The sequence below is a fragment of the Rhinoderma darwinii genome, chromosome 6 (genome assembly GCF_050947455.1).
Source record: "Rhinoderma darwinii isolate aRhiDar2 chromosome 6, aRhiDar2.hap1, whole genome shotgun sequence".
Taxonomy (NCBI): domain Eukaryota; kingdom Metazoa; phylum Chordata; class Amphibia; order Anura; family Rhinodermatidae; genus Rhinoderma; species Rhinoderma darwinii.
Genome location: NC_134692.1, coordinates 25,584,421 through 25,609,952, shown reverse-complemented (window position 1 = coordinate 25,609,952; position 25,532 = coordinate 25,584,421). Strand labels below are relative to the sequence as shown.

Sequence of the window (25,532 nt, the reverse complement as noted above, 5' to 3'; positions counted from 1 at the left end):
AAATTACTTTTCTAACTTTAAGCACAATTTTATTTAATAGAGTTGAGTAAGAACATGCCTTTGTGTCAAGAAAAAATATTTTTTGGAAGCCCCCAAATTTTTTTTACAACTGTTACCACGTGTGAAAAATCACTAAAACGTCTCTGGTCATTTAGGATTAAAACACTCTTGTTATTAGGGGTTATAAGCTGTGGTACACATAAATTTATGGAGCTGTAGGCACTCCATGAGTTGCCAAAAGGTGCCTCGGTATGGGACCCTTCCCCTCCAATAGCAATGCTCTAAGGCCTTATTTACATGACCGTTGCGCACCTCGGATGTGAAAAACAACAGTTTTTAAGGTCCGAGGTGCATCGATGCTCGGCGCTGCGGGACGCGATGTCTCGCATCCCCCATAGATGAGAGACTATGGAGGGATGCGTGATGCGTGAAATGATAGGACATGTCCTATTTTCCCACGGACCCTTCACACGGTCCATGAAACAACGGCTGTGTGAATGGCCACATTGAATTACATTGGTCCGTGGGATGGCCGCTGTTTCAACGGTCGTCCCACGGACTGACCTATGTAATTCATTGTGGCTGTTCACACAGCCGTTGTTTCAACGCCTAAGGCCTTATTTACACTTACGTGTTAAAACGTCCGTGGGACAGCCGTTGAAACAGCGGCCGTCCCACGGACCTATGTAATTCAATGTGGCCGTTCACACAGCCGTTGTTTCAACGAACCGTGTGAAGGGTCCGTGGGAAAATAGGACATGTCCTATCTTTTCACGCATCACGCATCCCTCCATAGACTCTGAACTATGGGGGATGCGAGACATCGCGTCCCGCAGCGCCGTGCACAAATGCACCTCGGCCGTGAAAAACTGTCGTTTTTCACGTCCGAGGTGCGCAACACTCGTGTAAATAAGGCCTAAGGGAGATAAACTCTGCAATATGGCATACCGTTATTGTTTTCGCATATGAATACGAGAGAAACCTCTGTGTACCTCCTTAAAAACAAACGGGTGTGCACTCTGTGTAGGGTCATTATATTTCATCTGTAATCCTTTGTTTTCCATACCCAATTTCGAACTAATAAATACCGTTTGAAACGAAAAATCGGGGGCACAGTGAGCTACAATATGGGAACATTGCAGTCTATAGGTGCCGTTATACAGACCCTGACAAAACCGACTGTAATCAGGTTGTGCGCATGAGGCTAATAGTTTCTTTTATTGGGATGACAACTTCTGTATGGTGCTGCAAAATATGTAGCTATAAAAAAAATATAAGTAACTAGAAAAAAAATATTAAATGAACAATATACGGTAATACAGAATGGGACTTGTTATACTAGGAATTGTATTTGTCTGGATATGAAATAGAATTTCTTTTATAGATAGATCCTGAAACTGATTCTAAAACCATATCTGGCTACTGGGATAATAACCGTAAAAAAAAGTATTGAAATATTTTCACAGCCAAATTTGTTGAAGCATCTGCTCCACAATATCCAAGTATTCTTGAAACAAACATATGACTGCGTTTACCAGATTGTAAAAGAGAAGTTCTCAAGTAGAACACATTTTATCTACAGCCTTCCCTGCACTGACAGCCCGGGCAGATGACACGCATTTGAATATAAAGAAATATTTGTATTTTCAAAGTAGCTCGGATATGACTTCAGGCAGGGCTCCAAGACAAATAGTAACGATCTAGTTGGGATAGTATTCCAGGAATGTTGGCAGAAAGAAATTCTTAGGTATCGCTTAAGACACACATTATATTTCTTTTCTCAGAAATTCTTCTTTTACAGTGATGAGATTCTCTGTAACTCCGGACTAAATAGAATGCCCAATTATGTGACCATAAAGCGGACATGTTTGACTTCCTTGTAGATCTGTAACAATCGTCTGGGTCAAGTTCAACTTAACAATCCACTTTCATACAGTTACTTAAAGGTGCTCAAAGTGAATTTCCACCCAAAACATATAAATGGGCATACATTGCTAAACCACAAGTGAGAGTGATAGCCAAAGTTTCATTATCAAGTTTTTGTTTTGTACAGAGATATTAGCATTGTTATATTTAGTTGTGGTGGAGAATTTAAGAAAAGGGACAACAGGAAGTGCAGACATATTGAAATGAGGTTCTCAGGAACTGGTGGTAAACTTTTTTTGGTTGTTTATTGAACATGACAACAAAATAACAGATGTAGTCGGTGTCGGAGAAGCTATTTAAAAAGTGACAAACAATATGGCTGCGCTTCCTGCTGTTACTTTGGCAAAAATGACCGTCAAAATTTATTAGTAAAAGGCCAATTTCTGTGTACATAAAAATTAAACAATTACCAAACTTTGTCTACTGATCCAACTTTCAAAGCCAATTTTCATAGGGTTTCTTCCCAACTCAGAAAGTGATATCATATCATGAGGATATGACATCACTTTCTGATCAGTAGGGGCATGAGAAAGGCCATTGTATGGCCAAAATGTCGCCTTGACTGTATCTGTGAATTTTAATGAATTATTATAATTTTTTTAACCGATACAGTGGCAAATACACTATTGGATCCGTAGGGGTACTACTATCGGGAACCTAACTGATCCATAGAAAGAAGGGACTGCAACACTTTCCGTGCTGCAGTTCTATGCACAGCTGGTCAGTTGCCACCCCCACTGATCAAAAAGTAATGGTATATCCTAGTAATATGCCATCACTTTCCAAATGAGGCTAACTCCACTTTTGGATGGGATTCTCTTAAAAATGTCTAGTATTTTTATTGTAATTTGCAAAATGTTGTATAGATAGCAACTTACCAAACCAAAAAATTTGAGTCATTCTCACCTATTTTTTATAATATTCTATCATGCTGATTGTCTCATTGTTAGATCTTCTGTGACTCTGACTTTGCCAGTTTTTCAATGTCTTCAGCTCACTGTTTGGTTGGGCCTACACGGCAACCTCTGAAATGCAGTATTTTATAAATATGTAAAATAAAGACCTCTCTCAGTCTCAATGACCAGGAGCAGACCACATTACAACTCCTTTTTTTCTTCGAAGCTGCCATGTATGAGGCCACATGGTCTGCTCTCATCCAATTAGACTGAGAGGGTCTCCATTTTTTTTATATTGCCTGAAGTCGCTACATAGTGACACTTTCAAAAACTTAAAGATTTTTCCCAATAGACATCAGTGTGTCATATGACCAATGTATGTCATACAACAATTCTATTGGAATGAGACAGTCACTTGACCATGTTGTGAGGCAAAAAAGTTGTAGTGAGCAGAAATTTCTGTACAACTCTAAGTTGTGGTTGCTTTGAGTCGCACACATTGTATAACTCATCTCATGGGTACAATACTGGATGTCACCTTGTTATTGCATCTTTTTAATCACTGTGTGGCTAAGGTCTACTCATGTTGTATGTTTATAAGTAGACTTACCGTTATTTTTTACTTATGCAAGACATATTGATTCCTGATTAAATGAATAACTACAACAAAACAAAACAAAAGTCAAAAACTTAAAAAAAAAAACACCAACCCACTAAACACCTCTCCATTCTGAAATTGAAAATTGAGAAGGAGGTGGATGTGGACAGTCATGGAGGTGGTATGGTTTATGATCTTAATACCAACTATCAAAATAATTACGTCTCTGGTAATGGGGAGGGTTGGCACTGCCCTGGAACCATATGATGGGACCAATAACATCACCACACTAGGGGACATGATGTTGCTTATGAGACGCTCACTTGATCATCCAGGTGAATGTCAAAATCAGTTGAGCATGGCATCGGTAGTAGAGCTGGGTCCCATTGTCTACATGGAGTCCCATCAGTTACTGAGCCCTCATGTACTGCCCGACAGCTGAGTCTACCCCTGCTAAATATACAGTATAAGTAATTTCTTGTAAAAAGTTTACAGTGGGCACTTCAGTCTTAATATATTTTCCTTGTTTATTACAGAAATATGCCAAACTGATACCTGGAGCCACTGTAGGACTACTGGACAAAGATTCAGGAAATGTATTACAGTTGATTTTATCGGCATACAAAGTAAGATTTTATATTATTGTATAGCATGTAATTTGAAGATTTTTTTCTAGTTATATGATAATGTTCTATTTTTTGTAAGACAGTTTAGATACTGTAAATGGCCTTGGTGCACAGGATTGTTAAAATATGGCACACAAATTCAGGGCTTACTCTAGTAGAATGTGAGCCCTCAAGTGATGCTCAGTGGACTACCTGTTGAACCTATCCTTGGCTTGACAAGTATAGAGAATGTTTACTCAGATCATCATTGGACCTCCAAGCCTAATGGTCACTGATATCTGCCCAAGCATGCCTGGAGCTAACGCCAGCTATGCAGGTATTATTTGATGGCATGCAGAATTGTACTAGTCAACCAGGGGACCAGGGGATTCTCTGGTGGGCCCAGGCTCAGGGGCCAGGGGTCCAGCAGAAGACAATCCTATAAGAAGCTGACAGCGGAGTAGGTCACTTGCTACTGGAATATAGTTGTATAGAGGTATCTCAGAATATTTTCTTCTGGAGGGGCCAGGATTGGGACACACCATTAAATGGCTTGTTTACATGGCCCTATGCATATGTTTTGCCAATAACACCAGATTTTGGCAGAAAAAAAATTATATGGATGCACCACAAACAAATATGGCCTTGTAAACAAGCTCTATATGTGGGTATATCTACCCCCTGTCGTGACTGATAATGATGTGTGGCTCTTTGATGAAGTCAAGGGCAACATTTGTAGCCCTTGTTATGTGGAGGGTTGACCACCACTAGATAGCAAATAAAATATGGCGTACAAAAAAAATTATGGTTAGTGACAGAAATGTATATTCATGTCTACAATCAGGACTGCAGTATATGTGTGTGTGAGGACAGATCTATATTCTTACCTTAGTGAGAACTGAACCTAATTTTGCAACAAAGGTTTTCAGTGCATAAAAGTCCTTTTTTTAGTTTGCCATTGTCCTGCCATTTGAAGAATCAATACCCTAATGGCAACACTAGGCATATACAATAGAATATATAGTAGGTACAGATGTTAATGAATACTGTAGGTTTTATATTGCTTGGTAATAAGCCTGTAACATACATTGGAGAGAGTTGTTAAATGTTACCACTGCTTGTTATAGGAACTTCATCACCATAGTTCAGTCTCTACAGCCAGGAGAAGTAATTGACACTAATGTTTCGTATATTAGTAAATTAAAAACATTTCCAGAATTACAAAATCCCTTAGGCCAAACTAGTGCATCATGTACATATTTGGATTTTATAAACCTTATAAATGCAAAGTACTCAAATCTATCATGTTTTCATTTTGCAGTACTAAGTGGTTCATATAAAAGCTGAGGTTGGTTAAACGGCTTGTATGGTTTAGAAAATCTATTTACAGAATAGGGAATTCTAAGTTAATTAAGGTGGGGTCCCCAATCAGCACTTTTATTTATAAGGAAGAACAGGCAGAGTGTCACTGGGCACATCCGTTCTGCAGACAGTCCATTGATTTCAATGGAAACGATGTAATGCTTCATTTCCCCTCTGGTGGCGCTGCAGGAGAATTGAACTCTTGCTCACGGATTACAACTGATTGCAGCCCCTTAAGGAAGCACGATGCTGAAAAATAACGGAGATGACTATGGGTCTCTGAGGAAATTAGATCAGAGCAATGCAAATGCGGGACATATAATAAATGATTGAATCTTTCAATCTTTTTTTGCAATGCATTTTTAAAGTCAAGCTAACTCCTTGATCTGGCGTCAAGCAACCCACAGACCAGATATGGTTCCCTATGCTTTTTAAAAAGGTTGTGCCCACTCATATTGCAAGTCTCCTTGCCAACAGTTAATTACAGCAGGTCTTATTGCTGAAAATTCCCCCAAAGAATAAGCTGATTGCCCCCTTTTTATTCAGTTGGCCCCCTGGCGACTCTACGATCATGTTGGGGTGTGAGCAAATCTTCACTCGGGGCATATCCCTTGCCTGTCCCCTCTTCGCTATGCCCCCGGCTGTGATTTTCAATGAGTGTCCTGACTTCCAAGCGGATGACCTCCTCTATTAAAAAAGACTGCCCTAGCAGGAACATAAAAAGTTGCAACACCTTCTCCAAAAGCTTTGTGGGTTACATATCATTTTATTGCATAGTAATCACCCTGTGAACATACACTTAGGGAATACATCGATTTCCTTCCACCATAATGTTTAAGCTATAAATGTTATCTCAAAGGATATATAGAAAGATATAATAGGATAATACAAACGTTGCTTCTTCCACTTAAGGTATGAGGGCCATTCTCTTATCCTATGTATTGCTATGCTCATCACTTTGGTGAGAACTGGGTTAAAAACTCCATTACTGGACTATTTGGTTTCATGTGGATCCAGATGATACAAATCGCTTTTCTGTTTAAGTGCTACAGTGGCAAAACCAATATAGATATGTTGAATCATGCAGCGTTAGTAATGAACTCAAGCCTTCTGCTTTAGAGGCTTGTATTAGCCACCGGTCCTCTCTCCTTCCTATCTTGGCCATGTAATCACATTTGACATTAATGGCTGTATAATATGACACAGTATTTTATCTGCAGCAGCTGGTTAATGGGCCAGACTTACAAAATAAAGCTGCCCATGACTAAGACTATTATAATGCTGTTAAGTCAGTATGAAGCCAGGGAGAGGGGAAATTCAATTTAGAAATGCAAAGGAAAGTCGCTTCTGAAAAAGAGAAAGAAGGAACATTAGGCCACGGAGCGCGTTCTCCAATATCAGTGTCGAAGCTATAAGAGTTGGTTTTAGAAGAGTTCATTAAATTACTTTGGTTGTAAAGCCCCGGGTTCCTGCAATCGAACTAGAAGAAAAACCTACAATATGAAGAAATATATTCTTAATTTCTTAGCAATTTGCTGAAGGACTGCAGTTACTTGTAATATACTCAGCACTGGAAACCTCAGGCAGGGGGCTTTAACTTAGTTTATCATTTGGATGCCTCGGAATTTGAGATTTTATTTATGCGCACATAGCTTTACTTCTGTGCTTTTATTTTAGTTCTTACAACTTTATACAGTACAATTCTGATAATCCAGCACATTTGTAACCACCAAGATGCTGGATTGTCATAAATGCAAGACCACCAGTAGTTGCCTGGTGTATTGGCAGTGTAGCAGTGGAAATAGTCAGATTTCAAGGATAGGGCATGAAAATAAAGCATACAATTATTTAATTTTTTTTTTTCTTAAAGAAGTTGTATGAGATTAGAAAAAGGGGTTGCCTTTTTTCCAGAAATAGCGCCACCCTTGTTTTAGGGATTTGTTTGGTATTGCAGCTCAGTCCTAGTGTCTTTAAAGAGGCTCTGTCACCAGATTTTGCAGCCCCTATCTGCTAATGCAGCAGATCGGCGCTGCAATGTAGATTACAGTAACGTTTTTATTTTTAAAAAACGAGCATTTTTGGCCAAGTTATGACCATTTTCGTATTTATGCAAATGAGGCTTGCAAAAGTACAACTGGGCGTGTTGAAAAGTAAAAGTACAACTGGGCGTGTATTATGTGCGTACATCGGGGCGTGTTTACTACTTTTACTAGCTGGGCGTTGTGTATAGAAGTGTCATCCACTTCTCTTCACAACGCCCAGCTTCTGGCAGTGCAGCACTGTGACGTCACTCACAGGTCCTGCATCGTGTCGGCACCAGAGGCTACAGATGATTCTGCAGCAGCATCAGCATTTGCAGGTAAGTAGCTACATCGACTTACCTGCAAACGCCGATGCTGCTGCAGAATCATCTGTAGCCTCTGGTGCCGACACGATGCAGGACCTGTGAGTGACGTCACAGTGCTGCACTGCCAGAAGCTGGGCGTTGTGAAGAGAAGTGGATGACACTTCTATACACAACGCCCAGCTAGTAAAAGTAGTAAACACGCCCCGATGTACGCACATAATACACGCCCAGTTGTACTTTTACTTTTCAACACGCCCAGTTGTACTTTTGCAAGCCTCATTTGCATAAATACGAAAATGGTCATAACTTGGCCAAAAATGCTCGTTTTTTAAAAATAAAAACGTTACTGTAATCTACATTGCAGCGCCGATCTGCTGCAATAGCAGATAGGGGCTGCAAAATCTGGTGACAGAGCCTCTTTAATGAAGACCTTTTTTTCTTTTCTCATATAACCCTTTAAAGTAGCAATAACTATATAGCAAATAGTGATAATAAAGATTGTGCTCTGAAAAGCTGACGTAATGAAGAGAAATATGTCCAGCATCGAAAGCGAGTTGCGCTAAATATGTTATGTCATGTGTGCCATTTTGATCAATTTGGCACAATTTGCGACATTTCTGCTCACTCAGAAATTTAGGTATCCTAAGACACTATGGATAATCCCTATCCTCTAATGTCTAATTTATCTTAAAGGGTAACTAAACTTTCAATAGTGACATGTCAGAAGTTTTTATCGGTGGGGTCCGAGCACTGAGACCCCCACCGATCTCTAAAACAAAGTGGCAAAAGCGCTCGGGTGAGCACTGTGCTGCTTCATTTCTGATCGTATTTTCTCGGAAAGTTGAGCAAGTGGTGTACAGGGTCAATAGAAAGTATATAAGCCCGTACACCGCTGACTCGGCTTTCCGAGGAAAGCCGATCAGAAACAAAGTGGCACAGCGCTCTCCTGAGCGCTTCTTCCACTTCGTTTTAGCGATCAATGGGGTCTGAGTGCTCAGACCCCCATCGATCAAAATCTGTGACATGTCACTATGACATGTCAAAAGTTTTTTTAAAGTTTAGTTACCCTTTAAATTAAAACATTCAGCTGGTCACCTATAGTCTCCTATTGTTTCTTGACTTGTTCTCCACTGCTTTACTAATCTTGTGCTTGTCTTGACCTGCAGCCTGTATTATATTTAATTTCACCCAGAACTACATTAAAGGGGCTTTACACTTTCCGACAACTGATGACCTATCCACCGGATAGGTCATCAATATATGATCGGTGAATGTCCCAAACACGGACCCCGCACCGATCCGACACTCCGGCTGCCTTCGGATACCAGACGATATTGCCGGAAAGCAGGTGGCTTCGGTTAAAGAATAGGAGCAGAGCTGCAGTTCTGCCGAACAGCCGCTATGCAGTGGTTGGAGCCATCTGCTTCCGGCTCAAACTACTGAAACTCCAACTACTGCATACCGCTCCAAACATCCGGTGCACAGCGGCAGCCGAAGGGTCGGATCGATCCAAGCATTCCCTGCTGACTTAATTTCTGGTGATTTGTATTCTGGAAAGTACAGCCTTTACATCAGGCACTGTACAGTGATCTAATGTAAGATTAAATACTCTCTCCCAGAATGCAGTACAGCTCAGAGCATTGCATTAAATTATTAAATGAGCTCAGCTAAGCTGTTTGGGATGTGTCTGCCGCCCACAAGCTAATCAGCTGGTTCAAGTAGCAACCATCACAATTGTGAATTCAGTTCTGGACAATAAGGCCTTATGCATATGGCATACACGAAGTCCCTGTGTTTCTGTACTATGAAGCTGTAGGCCCTTTGTCTGATGCCGTATGGTGCTCCATGCTATTTTTTCCTAGAAAGAATGTTTCCAGGGGAAAATAACTCCATAATACGGCATTCAATGGAGCATGCCATAACTTTCTTTCTGTCAGATTCCGACACTTGAAAATTCTATTTGCCTCCATATGAAATCAGATTCGTATGAAGGTACAGTATAGAATAAAGAAATTACAGCACCTGTAGAGGTGGTGCTAGAGTTGTGTAAAGCAAATAGGGACGTAAGGACATCTAGGTGAAAACCCCTTGGAAAACTACAATGGCAGCTATATGGATTGTCACCCTACTATAGGAAACCAGATAGAGATCAGACAGAGTGGAATAAATCAATTTTAAAAACGTATCAAAAAACTAATCAAAGGAACTGAACCATTACTATAGTGTTAAATGTAAAACGAAAAGTGCACATTTTCTTCTGTTTTACTCTCAGTCCACCATAGCAGTCTACCATTAAATGTAACAGCGGAGACATAGAGAATTCATTATTTTCTGTGTGACTAAAGCCTAGTTCACATAATAGTTTGGCCCTACGTTTATCATGTACATTGGAGGCCAAAGAGTGTGCTTTTGGCCTCCGTTGGGCTGGTATACGTCAGTATACCTTATTTTGTAGAATGGAATAGATTAGTAGACTACGCTGTTTCATCCTGAGGGATCCCACATTCTTAGTAATCCTGCATAGCATACATTTTTGTAACATGGGAGCCTATAGGTGATGGATGTCACTGTATGACATCCGCCACATATATACATTAAACATGCGTGAAAATGCCTTCAATGTGAGGGTGAAATGTTGCACTAAGATGTGGTGGTGAATAAATCATTTTTGATACTTTTGGAGGGCTGCTTCCTATTTTTTGTACGTTAAACATATATGTTGGGGAGCTGTTCTAGGGTCGAAGTCCTGGAGAAGAGAATCAAGTAGCGCTTGGCCCAGGGATTTTAGTCCTGGCAAGAGAAGCTTCCCCAATGGCGAGAGTCCTTGAACAGACTGCTTCCAATGCTCTGCCTGGCGACTTCGGTATTGTAAAGCTTCCCTAGGACAGTAGTCCCCAGCTAGAGCACTTCTGGCATTGTAAAGCTCCTGACATCTCTATCTAAATATGGACAGTGGCGTCAGGAGCTTCCCTGGGCACAACGCTTCAGATAGCGCTCTGACCGGGGGGTTTAGGCAAAGTATCCCAATGTAAGCCTATAGAGTGGGATACCATGCAACCTTCCGTCAAAGGTATTAGTCGGGTCCTCCGATGGCGACGGAAGTAAAAAATGTGATGTACACTAGGCCTAAGTGGTATTTTCATGGCTGATAAAAACGGCTGCTTTATTCTGGAGCTAGCTACAAGAGGGAGTCAGGAGTATAACTTGGTCTACCACAGGAAGAAGACATAAAGGTAATGGAAGAAGAAGCGTTAATATCATATATTAGCATACTATGAATGAATTCACCAACTCATCATTATGTATTGTTTATAGGGATGTTTACTTTGTGGGGTTGGCAGGTAACACAGGTAACAATACTGTGATACACTCTGATTTTACCTTCACATCTTACAAGTCAATCATTTCTTCTAGTTGTATAAACTTGAGAAGAAAAAGTACAAGCGACTTCATTTTCTAAATATTTGTGCAATGAGCAATGATTACGTATGTAGTGAGGGTGAGTCACAGCATGATCGCGGCATGCTCCAGCTCGCTGATTGTAGCAAAAAACAACTTGTACATTATTTTTTAACCGCTAAAACTTTTCACATTGAGTATTATGAAAAAGAAGCAGCATGTGTGAAACAAGCTGCAGATAACACAAAGAAGTCAATTTTCATAGCACATGGGATGTATCAGCAAAATCTCTGCCACTCAAAAATAATTTACTACTGGAAACTTTCACTCGCTTTTTTCCTGGGTATTTTCCTGGGTATTTGTGAATATATTTTTTTTAATGATCCTTCCTTGGACTGCTGCGGCCATAGTCGTAGCACTCATAACAGCTAATTATGGGATTTCTGGTTGACTGATGCTCAGGAAAATGAAGGTAGGGTTTTTCAATGGTACCACGGCAGGAGAAATAATGGTGTATTCTACACCACCCATTGAATGATCTGACTGTATAATGAATGGATGCACTCAGGGCTGCATTAAGGTTGATGGAGGCCCCTGGGCACAAAATTGTGTTTGGGCCTCCATCTCATTCCTGGAACCAGGAACCCATCAGACCTACTGCTGCAACCAAATATCGAGGAGGTAGCCACACATTCACAATGCCCTCTCCACTGAAGTTTATGGGAGTTATGTGACTCACTTAGGGCTCTTGCACACGACTGTGTGTGCCGCCCGAGTCCCGTCTGTGATCCGTGGAAAGATAGGACATGTTTTATTTTTCCACGGATCGGAGAGTCGGGTCCTAAAGTGAATGGGTTCGTGAAAACTATCGGGTGCCACTCACATGCCGTGAAAAACGGCCCGAGTGGCACTCGGTCATCTGCAAGAGCCCTTAGACTTCAAAAACCGTGAGCCCCATGTATGCATTGCTATCTGTTCACTTATTCTCAGCTGGTAATATCGGCAAACTGCCGTAAAGGGACCCCTACTCTTCCAAGAGGTGGGGGTTCCATAGATGAGAATTATATACATTATCCATAAAGTGGCAGGAGTGTAACTAGAAATTGAAATGAAGCGGAGTTATTAGAGGGGTTCTCTCATTCAGGACACTGTCTAACTTTAGAGTACCCAACACGTCCATGCATTACAACAGCCCATTGATTTCAGTTGGCACTGTGTCATACTTCATTCCCCCTGTGGTGGCGCTGCAGAGGAATTAAACATATGTTGCTCAGTTCCCTCAGAAATTACAGCTGATCTGTGGGGCTCTCAGCATTAGGACACCCTGTGATCAGATTGTCTTTGGAGGACTTTCTTAACAAAAAGAATTTGAACAAAATGGACAACCCCTTTAAAAAATATGATCATCACAGATCATAATATTGTTTGGTAAGCAGTCTATAACAATTGTTTCCCTTTATTTTCTCATAATAAGAATATTTTGGGTTAGTTATTCTGGGACTGTGTATGAATGGCATGATCCTTTTCCATGGTTTTACTGGGACACTCCATCATAAAATGTGGTTTGTGATGTTTTTAGTCTGTTAAGAGAACGTTTCAAGTGCAGCAATTACCGCTCTTTATGTGTTATCTTTGCTGAGATAAGAATTGTTATTTGTCTTGCCAGTAGAATGACACCACAAAATGAAGACTTTTCCATGTATTTAGATGAAAGGCTACAAGGGGTAATATGAACTATGAAAGGCTTGTTTGGATGAGGCAGCTGTAGTTCATGTCTCAAATACAAATGTTCCTAAAGCTCATAAAATTTCCCCCTTACTCCTCCTTTTTCCAACACCAATCCCTAATGTCCTTATTTATAATACTTGGCTGTCATTTCCCTCCGCTTCCATCCCATCTACACATGTGCATTTTTTATGTGTGACCGTGTACTTTGGGCAAGGGGTCTGAGAGTGTCCGCCCCACAGAAGGGATAGTGTAGCACGAGCATAACAGAATTTTTGCAACTTAACTCACTTTTATTCTGAAAAGACCCTTTAAACGTAATGGTTACTTACTTAGGCACAATATGCTTGCCAGTTTTCCTCTCCTCCTAAATGTGCGAGTGCAGCGTCCTTACGCCTCAGCACTCCACAAACTGAAGAGTTTAACTTAACACCAGCATTTCACCTATTAAACCAGCAATACCTGGTGGTAGTGGGTGAATCGTTTTCATGTAACCTATAAAAGTCGGCTCTGTACCTTTAGTATTCTGTTTCTTAGTGTTCCCACACTGAATGCGTTAATGAGCAAAAAAGAGTTATATTTTTGTTTGAACAGTCATTTCTTCATTCCTCAAGCCTTTCGGAGTTAACCCCACCTCCTTACTTTTGATTGACAGCTCCTCGCTTCCCCCTACACACATGAAATCCTGCGCTTGCGCATCAATGTCCTTTTCTGGTGCAGGCACAAAATGGGACACCATAGCGGCGCATACGCAGTAACTAGATTTGAGGCCTGGACGAAGCGAGGAAGGGCGTTGGAACATACATGACAGGCGCATGCGCGCTATCTCAGATGAGATTTCAGCATTCAGGAAATGACAGTTTTCGGCGGTGGGAGGGCATAATGTTTGCAGACCATTATTTACGGTCGGAGGAGGAGTTTAGTAGAGGGGAAAATGCCAAAGAACTTTTGACAGCAACAGCCAGCGAGGGGTGAGGAGATTTCAATAGGTGAAATGCTGGTGACAGATGCACTTTAAAAAAACCTGCCACCTTAGTTATGGCTGCACCTCCCCGCCAAAAAAGAGAGAATCACCACTGCGTTGACAACAACAGCATGTCATGTATGACACAGACATGAGGACCTGCACAGAATGATTACATGACCACAGGTACTGCAGATATAACACAGTGCAATAAACATAGTATCACAGCCCTACAGTCATTATCATCGATAAAGTATTTTGCTGAAACAAAGAAAGGGTTGAAGCTGGCAAACACATAACATTTCCTACTTTAAAGGCCCTTTTACACCGGCTGACACTCGGCCGGTGCAGCGAGCGCCGATCAACGAGTCATCGTTGATCGGCGCTCGCTTGCTCCTGTCACACGGAGCTATGGATGGGGACGAGTGGTTGTTACTCCGATCGCTCGTCCCCATACATTATTATCATGTCGGCAGCACGTTTCTCTGTTTACACAGGGAGATGTGTTGCCGACAATGATAATATTTTACTTTTTTAAAACGATACGACCAGCAGATGATCGAGTGTTTGCTCGTTCATCTGCTGATCGCTGCCCTTTTTACACAGGGCAATTATCGGCAACGAGCGTTCTATGAACGCTCGTCTGCCCGATAATCATTAAGGCAACAGTCTTAAATGAGTCCACACTTAAGAAAAGGGACCCCTTTCCGCACCTTACATCTATCTGACCACCCTATGATGTAATTGTTGTAGGGTCTACCGACTCTTGCAGGTCCTGTCTTGCTTCATCCCTCACCTTTCTTATATGTATTATATTATACATACATATCTACACTGCTTCCCAACGCTTGCTCTCGTGCGTCAACCGCTTTGCTCTACAGGTAGCACTGTTTGGCTATAGTGGGCGCCTGTCAAATCTATGCCTGTGTGACAAGTATTGGAACTTCACTAACGCACTAAAAGTAGGCACCCATTCAAAGCCTACACCTACAGCATTATCAGCAGCACGGATACAGTGTCCAATTGCTTCCACTACCAATGATGCCCTCAATGGCTTCCTACTCTGCCTACCTCTTGTACCGGTCCTGACTCAAACCAACGATGCAACACCATCAATCATTCCATGACCACACAATCACATTTCTTCCCCATTCTGGTAATTGGTCTGGACAATAACTGAACCTCTTGCCCAAGTCTTCAGGCTTTTGTGCATTGTGTGGCTTCCAGTTCTTTTTTGTATGAGCGAGCAAGTGCACAGGTGATCTAGTAAAGTGGCCACTGAATGTACATATGTTCTTTTAATATTAATAAATACACTATACAACTCTGATGTTTTATTTGCTATGAGATACTATTAAAGCTCATATTATGAGGGTCCTCTTACACGGCCCGACGTGGGCCGTGTAAACGAACGCCGCGCAACGAGGCAGCTCTTTGATCGGCGCTCGCGCTTGTTTGCTCCTTTCACAAGCTATGTATGGGGACAAGCACTCATTACTACGATCACTCCTCCCCATACATTTCTATCATGTCGGCAGTACATCTCCCGGTTTACACAGGGAGATGTCCTGCCAAAAGCGATAATATTTTAGGGTGCATAAACGATTCAATCAGCCGATAAACAGGCGTTTGCTCGTTCATCGGCTGATTGTTGCCCTGTTTACAGAAGGCACTGATTGGGAACAAGAGTTCTGTCATTTGCCCATTGGCCCGTGTAAAAGGGCCTTTATTTTCAATGGCCAAGACTTTGTTATGTTGTGGATCTGCTGGAGATGACTATAAACTCAAGTAATTTTATGGCTCAGGGCATTGCACTCTGAGTAATCTACCAGGTCAACATGCTCAAGCTTGACAGAAATTCCTTCATTACAGATGTTTCCGAAAGAAAGCAACTATACATTCTATGTAGTCTAGTATGAAGAGAGATTTCCCACCGTACCGAGAATTTCCTATCATGATTTTATTGAAAAAACAGAACGACATTCTTCTCTTTCATGCATATGAGAGGACTATATTGTGTACAATAAGCGTTGTTCAGACCAATATGAATGTACCTGATTGTCTTATGGAATGTGTCAAGGCTTAGCTTAATGGGGTAAGACTTTACAATTCCATAAAGGAGTGATGAAACCATGGAGATAAGTAGATGTCAGAATTCCCCTGCAGATAATAGGTGTGGTATTATGTGTAAAATGTGAGGTTGAGATGATTTGTATACCTCCGGGCTTTGGAAGCAATGAAAGAAGGATAGGTATATTTGGCACATGCCGCAACAGTAGTGCCCAAATTAAAAAATGGCAAGCACAGAAATGCCCATACAAATATGTCAAGTTTAAATATCTATTTATATGTGCCAGCCACAGTAGTGCTATACACATATACCTACCACAGAAGTACTTAATGTATACAAATATTCAGGTGCCCCTGCAAATGTGTCAAGCAGACATTGGCCAGCTACCTTCAAAAAACCTTTGTTATGTCATAGAGATATATCAGAAGTTTTGATCGATGGGGGTCCGGTTGCTGTGACCCCCACTGTCACTGAAATGAAGGTGTAGAAGCGCTCAGCTGAGCGTCCGGCATCTTCAGCTGTGATTGGCGCTGCTTGTTAGGCTTGAGACGGAATCACATAGAGTGTCTATGAGCTGTTAATCACAGCTGAAAGTGAAGGGTCCTTAGCTGAGCACTTCTACACCTTCGTTTCAGCCACGGTGGGCGCCTCTGCACCCGGACCACCACCAGAAGTAAAACGAAGCACTCAGCTGAAGGGCCCTTCACTTTTGGATGTGATAGGCACTCCTTTTTAGGGCTCATTCAGACGAGCGTGATTCTCGTCCGCGTGCTGTGCGTTGAAACAACGCAAAGCACACAGACTTATTGTTTTCAATGGGGCTATTCACACATGTGTTGTTCTTCATGCAGCGTGTGTTCATTGCGTGAAACTCACTGCATGTCCTAAATTTTCACGCACCTGGCCACCCATTGAAGTCCATGGGTGAGTGAAAACCACGGACAGCACACGGACGCACATCCGTGTGCTGTCCGTGTTTAAAGCATCAATTACATTGAAAAAAAAAAAGAAGTGCTTGCAAGTGGATGAAAAACGCATGTTAGACGCAAAGCGCACCGATGCAAAAACGCAACGCACACGGACAGATTTACGCTAGTTTTTTACCCACGTAAATCTGTCACGCTCGTGTGAATGTAGCCTTAGGCTGAAGATGGGCTCCTACACATTCTATGTGATTTCATCTCTAACAAGCAGCACCAATCACCTTCTTGTAGGCTGCCACTACACCATTGGATTACTATGGACAGCAGGGCTGCTACCAGCCTCAAAGTGGCTGCAATATTAAAACAGGTATTTTACACAGTTTATCTAGTATTGTCAATGTTCTTTTGTCAACTCGTTTTGACTACAGTCTGTGTTGCATATACTGTAGTGACCTATTATATCTTTTTTTCGAAACGACATAAAGATACATTTATAGGCACTGTCAATGACCAGTGCACATAAGTTTTCATGCATTTGCCCATTTACTATTCTTGTACCTACTACCTAATGTCTGTTGATCTGTATCACGAATGATGACTTTGACACTCATGGTGCAGACTCATTACTATATGGATTTGTGTGTTTTGCGTTTGAATTCCTGGAATAAAGAATGATGGCAATGCAACAAATACAGTCCTTCCTGATCAATTGACTATTGTGTATTTTTTGCAAAACAAGTAAATAGTTTACCATTTTATTCAAGCAATCAAAAATATGTTCATGAAGGATGGATGGATTAGATAGATGGATGGATTAGATAGATGGATGGATTAGATAGATGAATGGATTAGATAGATGGATGGATTAGATAGATGGATGGATTAGATAGATGAATGGATTAGATAGATGGATAGATAGATAGATAGATAGATAGATAGATAGATAGATAGATAGATAGATAGATAGATAGATAGATAGATAGATAGATAGATAGATAGATAGATAGATAGATAGGTAGGTAGGTAGGTAGGTAGGTAGATAGATAGATAGATAGATAGATAGATAGATAGATAGATAGATAGATAGATAGATAGATAGATAGATAGATAGATAGATAGATAGATAGATGGATAGATAGATTTTTCTAAAATCTATGTAACATGTCTAGAAAAAAGACACATTTTGCTTTATTCGTATATTGTATTCCCAAATGGCGACTTTTTGTAGTAGGATAATTCCCATTATTTTGCCTGGAGTTTCAATTACACAGTGTAAACAGCGCAGTGCAAGCAATGTGGAAAGTGCTTACTCTTTTTTTTTACCATTAATACCATGATCCTAGCAGTGATTAAGGCACCGGTGACTCACATACTCATTCACAAGGGGCCGTAAGAAATTGCTGACCTTTTGGCAGATAGTAGCTAAATGTTAATGTTTCACTGCAATATTGCTGAATCACATCTCTTTGCCTAGGAACTTAGGTCGGAAATTGAGCTTGAGGTATCAGGAGACACAGATGGACTTAACCTTTTCTTTACTGCAAACTGTAACAATGAAACAAACACCCCACATAGTAAAAAGTGCCAGAGAATTAAAGTCGGAGAGAGGGTAAGTAAGGCATCAATTTAAAAACATATATAAAAAGTTCTATCTATACTATCTAATTATTTCTCATCTATCTCATATCTATCTATCTATCTATCTATCTATCTATCTCATATCTATCTATCTATCTATCTATCTATCTATCGATCCCATATCTATCTATCTATCTATCTATCTATCTATCTATCTATCTATCTATCTATCTATCTATCTCTCCATCATAGAAAAGAGGATGCCCCATAGAATAATCAAAGCAGGTCCCCCTGCTGGTTCATTCCATTACACCCTATCATTCCACAACAGGATGGCCTGGAGCTTGTTGCCCCCTCTCCTCCTGTTGTAGGTGGCATTACCTTCATGCCATTTCCTACTCACTTTCTTGATAACACTGCAAATCAGGATAGTGGTAGGCTGGTGCAGACTCACACATCCCATGGGAAATGGGTAAGGTCTACCTTGAGCTTGGCATCCCTTTCCCATCCATCAGATATCCACTGCAGAGGCTGCCTCTTTAGTTGTACATCCTTGGTTCCAGGTATCTGGGATAACTCTAGAAGCATAAAACATCAATGACCACATTAGTTTTCAAACATAACTCCTAAGAGGAAACCTACTGTGAGAGGGAATAAATCTGTGTCACCTCCAGTTGCCTTAAAGGAACACTCTATGCAAACCTTTTTCACTGTATTATGCCTAGTGCAAGGCTGAGGGGGCCGTACATGGCACAGGGATTCAATTAACACCAAATAGAGAATCTTTGTGTCATGCTCCGCCCCCTTAGGCCCTGCACTAGGCATAACACAATGTATCAGTTTTGCCTGGAATGTTTCTTTAATCTTACTAGACTCCTAGATTAAAGGCTATGTAAAACGTTGAGAGCATTATTTTATTTTTTTAATAATATTAATAATAATAATAAATAGATTAGTCAATGTGATTAGTGTAACTTTGTAAATAGTTTTTATTAAAAATTCCTTTCACTTTTGGAGATACAGCTGTTCTGTATTCTTTATACAGAGCAGCTGTATCTTTAATTTTACACTAAATCCGTCAGTCCCGCGGACCTGACAGGTTCAGTCAGGACACGCCGACACTGAAACCGTCAGGTCCGCGGTACTAACGGATTCAGTGTCAAATAAAAGATACAGCTGTTCTGTATAGAGAATACAGAACAGCTGTATCTCCAAAAGTAAAAGTAATTTTTAATACAAAATACCTACAAAGTTACACTAATCACACTGACTAATCTATTTATGGGGGGGGGGGACACAAAAAAATAAAGGTTTACATAGCCTTTGATATACATGAAAATATATTATATAGCTGGTATTTAATGTTCACAAATCAATAGGTTCAGATCAAATTGCTGCATAAATACATACTGGCTTCACACTAGTGAAAAAATGTGATCATGCAGGATTTGATACTCAAGTTAGATAAACTGCAAAAAATAATATAATTCCAAGTAATTACACCTATATGTGAATGTCTATGAGTTAAGCTAGCCAGACATTAGTAGTTTTGAATGGCAGAACGCTCGCCAACTCTTCATTCGTAGTCGATCAGCATCGGTTGAGAAAACCAATGATCGTAACCAATATGTCACAATTTTTCACCGAAAAGATGGAAATTTACATCTGTGTAAAATCTTTTGTGTGCAGGAAAGTTTATGCAATTTAACTTATGACATCAGCTTTGCCATGCTCAGCCAACAGACACTTTCTTTGTCACCATTCGGCCAGGAGGCATTCGCCTGGGAGCACGCCTTTGTCTGGCTGCGAATAAATTTCATGACATAATTTGTTGGAATATGTTTTTTACATATAGTATCATCAATTGTACAGAACTATGATTTCTGTATAGTCTCAATGATTGCTTATGACAAAATACTGAAAAAATCCAACACGTCAGATTAAGTCCTAGACATGGACGTGGAGTTGGTCGTTGTTGGTCGGTGCACAAAAAAATTGCTGAGTGATACACACAAGTCTCTAAATCTGTAGTTTTGGCCGATCACTAGTTTATGGCCACCTATAGGTGTATACTATTGTTCTGGGGTAATGTATTTTAGCATTCAGTGTCTTTCTATTGATATGTTCAAACTCATTGTCAATGGAACAGGGTATCACAAAGATAGAAAAGAAATAAAGGAGAAAACTATATGTAATTTTTTTTCTGGGCTGAACCTATAGCTTACCTAACATAGATGCAGATCACGTCACACTATGAGCCCCCCTTAGTGAGAAGGGGTCTGGTGCTAACCTGCACCCGCTGCTTCCCTGCACACTATCATTTAATTGAATGATAAAATTCTGTTTACCTACACCCGCCACTAGGTGGAGCTCACTGCATACAGATTTATAAAGCTCCCAATTAATGCAAGTTGTATAAATCCATATGTAGTAAGCATCCCTTAGTGCATGTTTCATATGTATAGCTGTCGTACAAGTTCATATATTATATTGTGTATACTTTCAGGTTTCCTTCAATGTGACTGTGAGCTCAACCACCTGTGAAAAACAAACAAGGCATATTATAATAAAGCCTGTAGGTCTGCAAGACATCCTGGAGATTGAAATTCAGTCGGAATGCTCCTGTTCCTGTAAGGCTGAGGCTGAAGAGGAGAGCGCCGAGTGCAGTCTGGGAAGCGGCACTCTAGAATGCGGTGTTTGTGTTTGTAAACCTGGATTTTTGGGAGCCCAATGCGAATGCAACGAAGCATCGCTGAACAATAGCTCCTGTAAAGAACTGGATACGTGTTCTGGACGGGGGGAGTGTTTTTGTGGACAATGTATTTGCAATCCCTCTTTATATGGACGGGTTTATGGACCTCGTTGTGAATGCGATGACTTTTCATGTGTGAGGCACGGAGGACTTGTTTGTGGAGGTACATTTTGATCACTAAAAGAAATGTCCTAGCAAAAATTGACATGGTGGGGCTACATTAAAAATAATTCTACGAAAAAATTACAGCTGTCCCACCCTTCAGATCCATATTTTTGGCTATTTGGGGCAGTAGTACTGTAGTTGTTGCTAATGTAAAAATAAAATTATTAAACTTACCATCTGTTCAGACTGAATTGCCCTGGTTCAGGCTTCAGAAACCCCACAATCAGCTGTTACAACCATAATATTCCCCTGTAGTGTAACATATCGGTCATGAAAAACAAGGTCGAGATGGGTCCGGGAGAGGTTAGACTCCCACCTATCAGACATTCATGCCATATCCTGTGGATATGCCATACATGTCAAAGGTTGGGAAACCCCTTTAACCCATTCCCACACTGTGCCTTACATTAATGTCTAGGTAATATTGTGGTGGGTACATGTACAGTATATACACTTCTATGGCTGGCACATATGAATAGGGTAGTTAGGATATTTATATGGATGCATTTTCCTGGGAATATTTATGCTTGGCATATTTGTATTAGGCAGTTTTTTCTCAAAAAAAATGAATAAAAGTTCATCAATAAGTTCTATGTACCACAAAAAAAACAAGCCATGACAAAGCTATGTTAACGAAAAAATAAATAAGTAATGTCTCCCGTAACATGGCTACATACAAACAAATAATTTTTTAATAAAAAGGTGCTTTTTCTGTGAAAAACTAGTAAAATATAAAAAAAATATACATTTTTGGAATGGCCATAATGTCAACGACCCATAGAATAAAGTTAACTTCAAAAATGTACAAATCATCCAGCAAAACAAACCCTCATATAGCTACGTCGACAGAAAAATTAAAAAGTTATGGCTTTTGAAATGCAGTGATGAAAAAACAAAAAAAAATCTCTGCATCCTTAAATCCTAAAGTACGCCACATCTTTAAGGGGTTAAGGAACAATTTGCATAAAAGGGGAAAAAATGCCTGTAAATATAGGTCCGTGAGTTGACCTATTATTGTCGTATCTGTAGGTCATGGTATCTGTGATTGTGGAGAGTGCATCTGTCAAAGCGGCTGGACTGGACAATACTGCAACTGCACATCAAATATCGACCCCTGCATCTCTGAAACTGGAACCCTGTGTAGCGGGAGAGGTAGATGTGAATGTGGAAGATGCATCTGTAACAGCAAAGGTGTTTCCGGAGATACCTGTGAAAAGTGCCCAACGTGTGGTGATCCCTGCAACTCACAGAGGTAAAGTACTAACCTTCCAATTCTCTTATATTTAATGGTAAATTCCATCTTTGTACACTGTTTACATATCCTTAAAAATAAACGTTAAAGTCCTGTATGGAAAATATAACTGAAAATATAACTTTTTGCTATGTATAATTTAGGGTTATAGTGGGATATCAAAGTAGCCCAGGCCTATAAAAACTAGAAGTAAATTAAAGCCTATTGACAGTCAAAACCTTAAAAAAAAGGGGTTGACCACTTTGGAAAAACCCTACTTGTTAAAAGGGTTCCTTGACAATAACCTATTCGTCCCCCAACGATCAGCTGTGATCTGTGGGGAAACATGGCAGTAAGTGTTCTATTTCCCTGCAGCGCCACCCCAGGGTGAATGAAGCATTACACAGTGTCCATTTACATCAATGGGTTTGTCTTTATAGCTGCTCTCGACACAGGCCAATAGATGAGGATACTGAAGAGGGGATACTTCCCTCTATTACCTCAGAATTCTCTGATAAGATATATGAAAATAGGGTTTCTAAACCAGACAATCCCTTTCAGATGTGATTACACGTTCCCTTATATCATACTCAAAGGGTACCATGAGGAGTTTGGCAGATTCCTCATAGTAGGTTTTCTTTGTGGTAAAACATTTGTCAACAATGACGTTAAAGTGGTTGTCCTACAAAACACACGTATGCTCTATCCACAGGATAGGGGATAAATGTGTGATCGCTGGGGGTCCGACCGCTGGGACCCCCCAGTGAAAAGGAGAATGGGGGATCGAAAGCCCCCCACATTGCTCCATGAGAAGCATGGGACATCCGGGTTCTGGTTCCCGCTTGTGTCCGGCAGCTCCATAGAAATGAATGAAGCGCCTGTCGCGCTTGTACGCATGCGTGACCGGCGTTTCATTCATTTTTATGGAGCTGCCGGACACAGACCCCGGATGTCCCATTCTTCTGATGGAGCAATGCAGGGGACTTTCGATCCCCCGTTCTCCTTATCACTGGGGGTCCCAGCGGTCGGACCCCCAGCGAATACACATATATCTCCTATCCTGTGGATAGGGGATACATGTGTTTTGTGGGACAACCCCTTCAAAGACTAATAGCAAATCCTGAGCCACTTTTTTTTTTTTTTTTCTGTAATTAGCTGCTAGACGTTTAGGTGGGCATTTATTTTATCACATGGGTGATGTGGGTTTTCTTAAAGGGGTTTTCTGTCTGAGTTAATCTAAAATGTGGTTGCGGGGATGCGATAAAATTAAAAAGAGCCATTATTCATCTAAAAGAACCCCCAGCATTCAAGCGTATCGATTCGGTCCTCCCCGCCACTATTTGTTGATAAGGCCGCAGCGATGACATGCTCCTATACCCACATGATCGCTGCAGCCAATCAATGGCATCAGTGGGTTTTCGGGCATGTTATGGCGGGGAGGTCCGGATTCTACATGTAAATGTAATAATATTACATTTATTCGAAGACCAGCATTTATTCAACGTGACAAATAAAGCTTTATTTATACTCAGATTTCTCAGCAATTTCTGACCAATATTAATCTGATTTGATGTATTTAAATGGTGTGATCTGGTTGAAATCTGCACTGTTTAAAATTGGTGGTCACTCGTCATTATTCAGGGGTGCAGCTATAGGGGGGTTCAGAGGCAGCAGTCGCACCTGGCCCTGGTGCTCGAGGGGTCTACAGTTCCTACATAAGAAGACACCAGTATTATAAATAGCACATGGTAGGTGAGGGCCCAATGGCAGTCTTTTCATTGGGGCCGAGGAGCTAAAAAGTTCCACTTTCTTAAATTATTTCTTAGATTGTAATATATAAAGAGAATCTGAAAGATGATTCCATTATAGGGAAAAGGAAGGTTTTATTTTGCTAAAATGAGAAAATCTACATATTGTTTATATTTGTCCTTGGATATTAGGGATAGATATTAAATAGGCATATGAGCATTTCTCAACATTTAATAGAACAATTGTAATGGCAGGAAGGAGGTGAAGGGAAAGTGAGCCCTAATCTACCCACCGCCCTGTCCCTGCCTACTTGCAACGACCCGCCCTAGGCGACGAGGTACAACTGGGCGGCGGTCCCTACGCTGGCTAAGTGCACAGGAAGACAAACAGGGAACACGCAAGGGAAGGGGCAGTAGCCACGGAACGCCACGAGGAAACGGGGCGGCGAACGGACAGTCAGGACCAGGACGAAGTGAGTACACCCAAGCGGGCACGGAGACAGAAGCAAGCCAGGGCAAGCAAAGCAGGTCAAGCAGAACTGCAGCAAGGCAGAAGCACGGCAGAAGCAGGCTGGAGCAAGCAGCAGTGGGGCCAGGAATCCAAAAGAATTACAAGCACTGAGGGAGAGCACAGGGCAGGTAATAAAGGGCAGGGGGCGGAGCTAACTCCGAGAGACCAGGCCGCGATAGGCTCTCCCACTCCTGAGCCTGCCACCCTGGTTGGTGGGAGATGGTGTCAGTCGAACAGGTCTGGCCTCAGGTGTGGATTGATTAATCCCAGGAGTATAGCTAGATGAAGTACCTGGCAGATCCCTAACAACAATATCACAGTGGCACAATGTTGGATTGCATTAGCTTATGACAACCCCAGCCAATATGACCTATTAAGGTATATGTATGTCATAGAGGTGATGGCCCCCCACTTGGGACCCCCTCTAAGAGCCAGAATGGAGAACTGTCCTGGTGGACTTGAGCAGACTTGTATTAAAGGACGGCCCTTCATCTGAAGTACCGCCATGTAATAATACATTTTACCTACAATGGCCAAAGCACGGAAAATGGCTGTCTGGCTACTGCTTTCCTGGCAAAATCAGCTGAACGCTGTGGCAGCTCCTGTATTATAGGGGTAATCTGTGGTGCGATAACTCCTTTAACCCCCTTCAGGACTGAGTCATTTTTTGATTTTCGTTTTTTACTCTCCACCTTCCCAGAGCCATAACTTTTTTATTTTTCTCTCAAAAG

The 25,532-nt window shown here is 41.1% G+C and overlaps 1 protein-coding gene across 2 annotated transcripts in view; it reads left to right on the top strand.

The window, feature by feature from the left end:
* The window catches only part of ITGB6 (integrin subunit beta 6), a 49,871-nt gene that overhangs the window by 8,999 nt on the left and 15,340 nt on the right, over positions 1–25,532 (top strand). Inside the window, exons 5-8 of one of the 2 annotated variants that reach the window (XM_075829354.1) lie at positions 3,957–4,046; positions 18,291–18,425; positions 20,901–21,309; positions 22,341–22,563. In XM_075829354.1, the coding sequence (XP_075685469.1) occupies positions 3,957–4,046; positions 18,291–18,425; positions 20,901–21,309; positions 22,341–22,563 (857 nt within the window). The remainder of the gene's footprint in view (positions 1–3,956; positions 4,047–18,290; positions 18,426–20,900; positions 21,310–22,340; positions 22,564–25,532) is intronic. The other variant, XM_075829355.1, reaches the window with a different exon arrangement.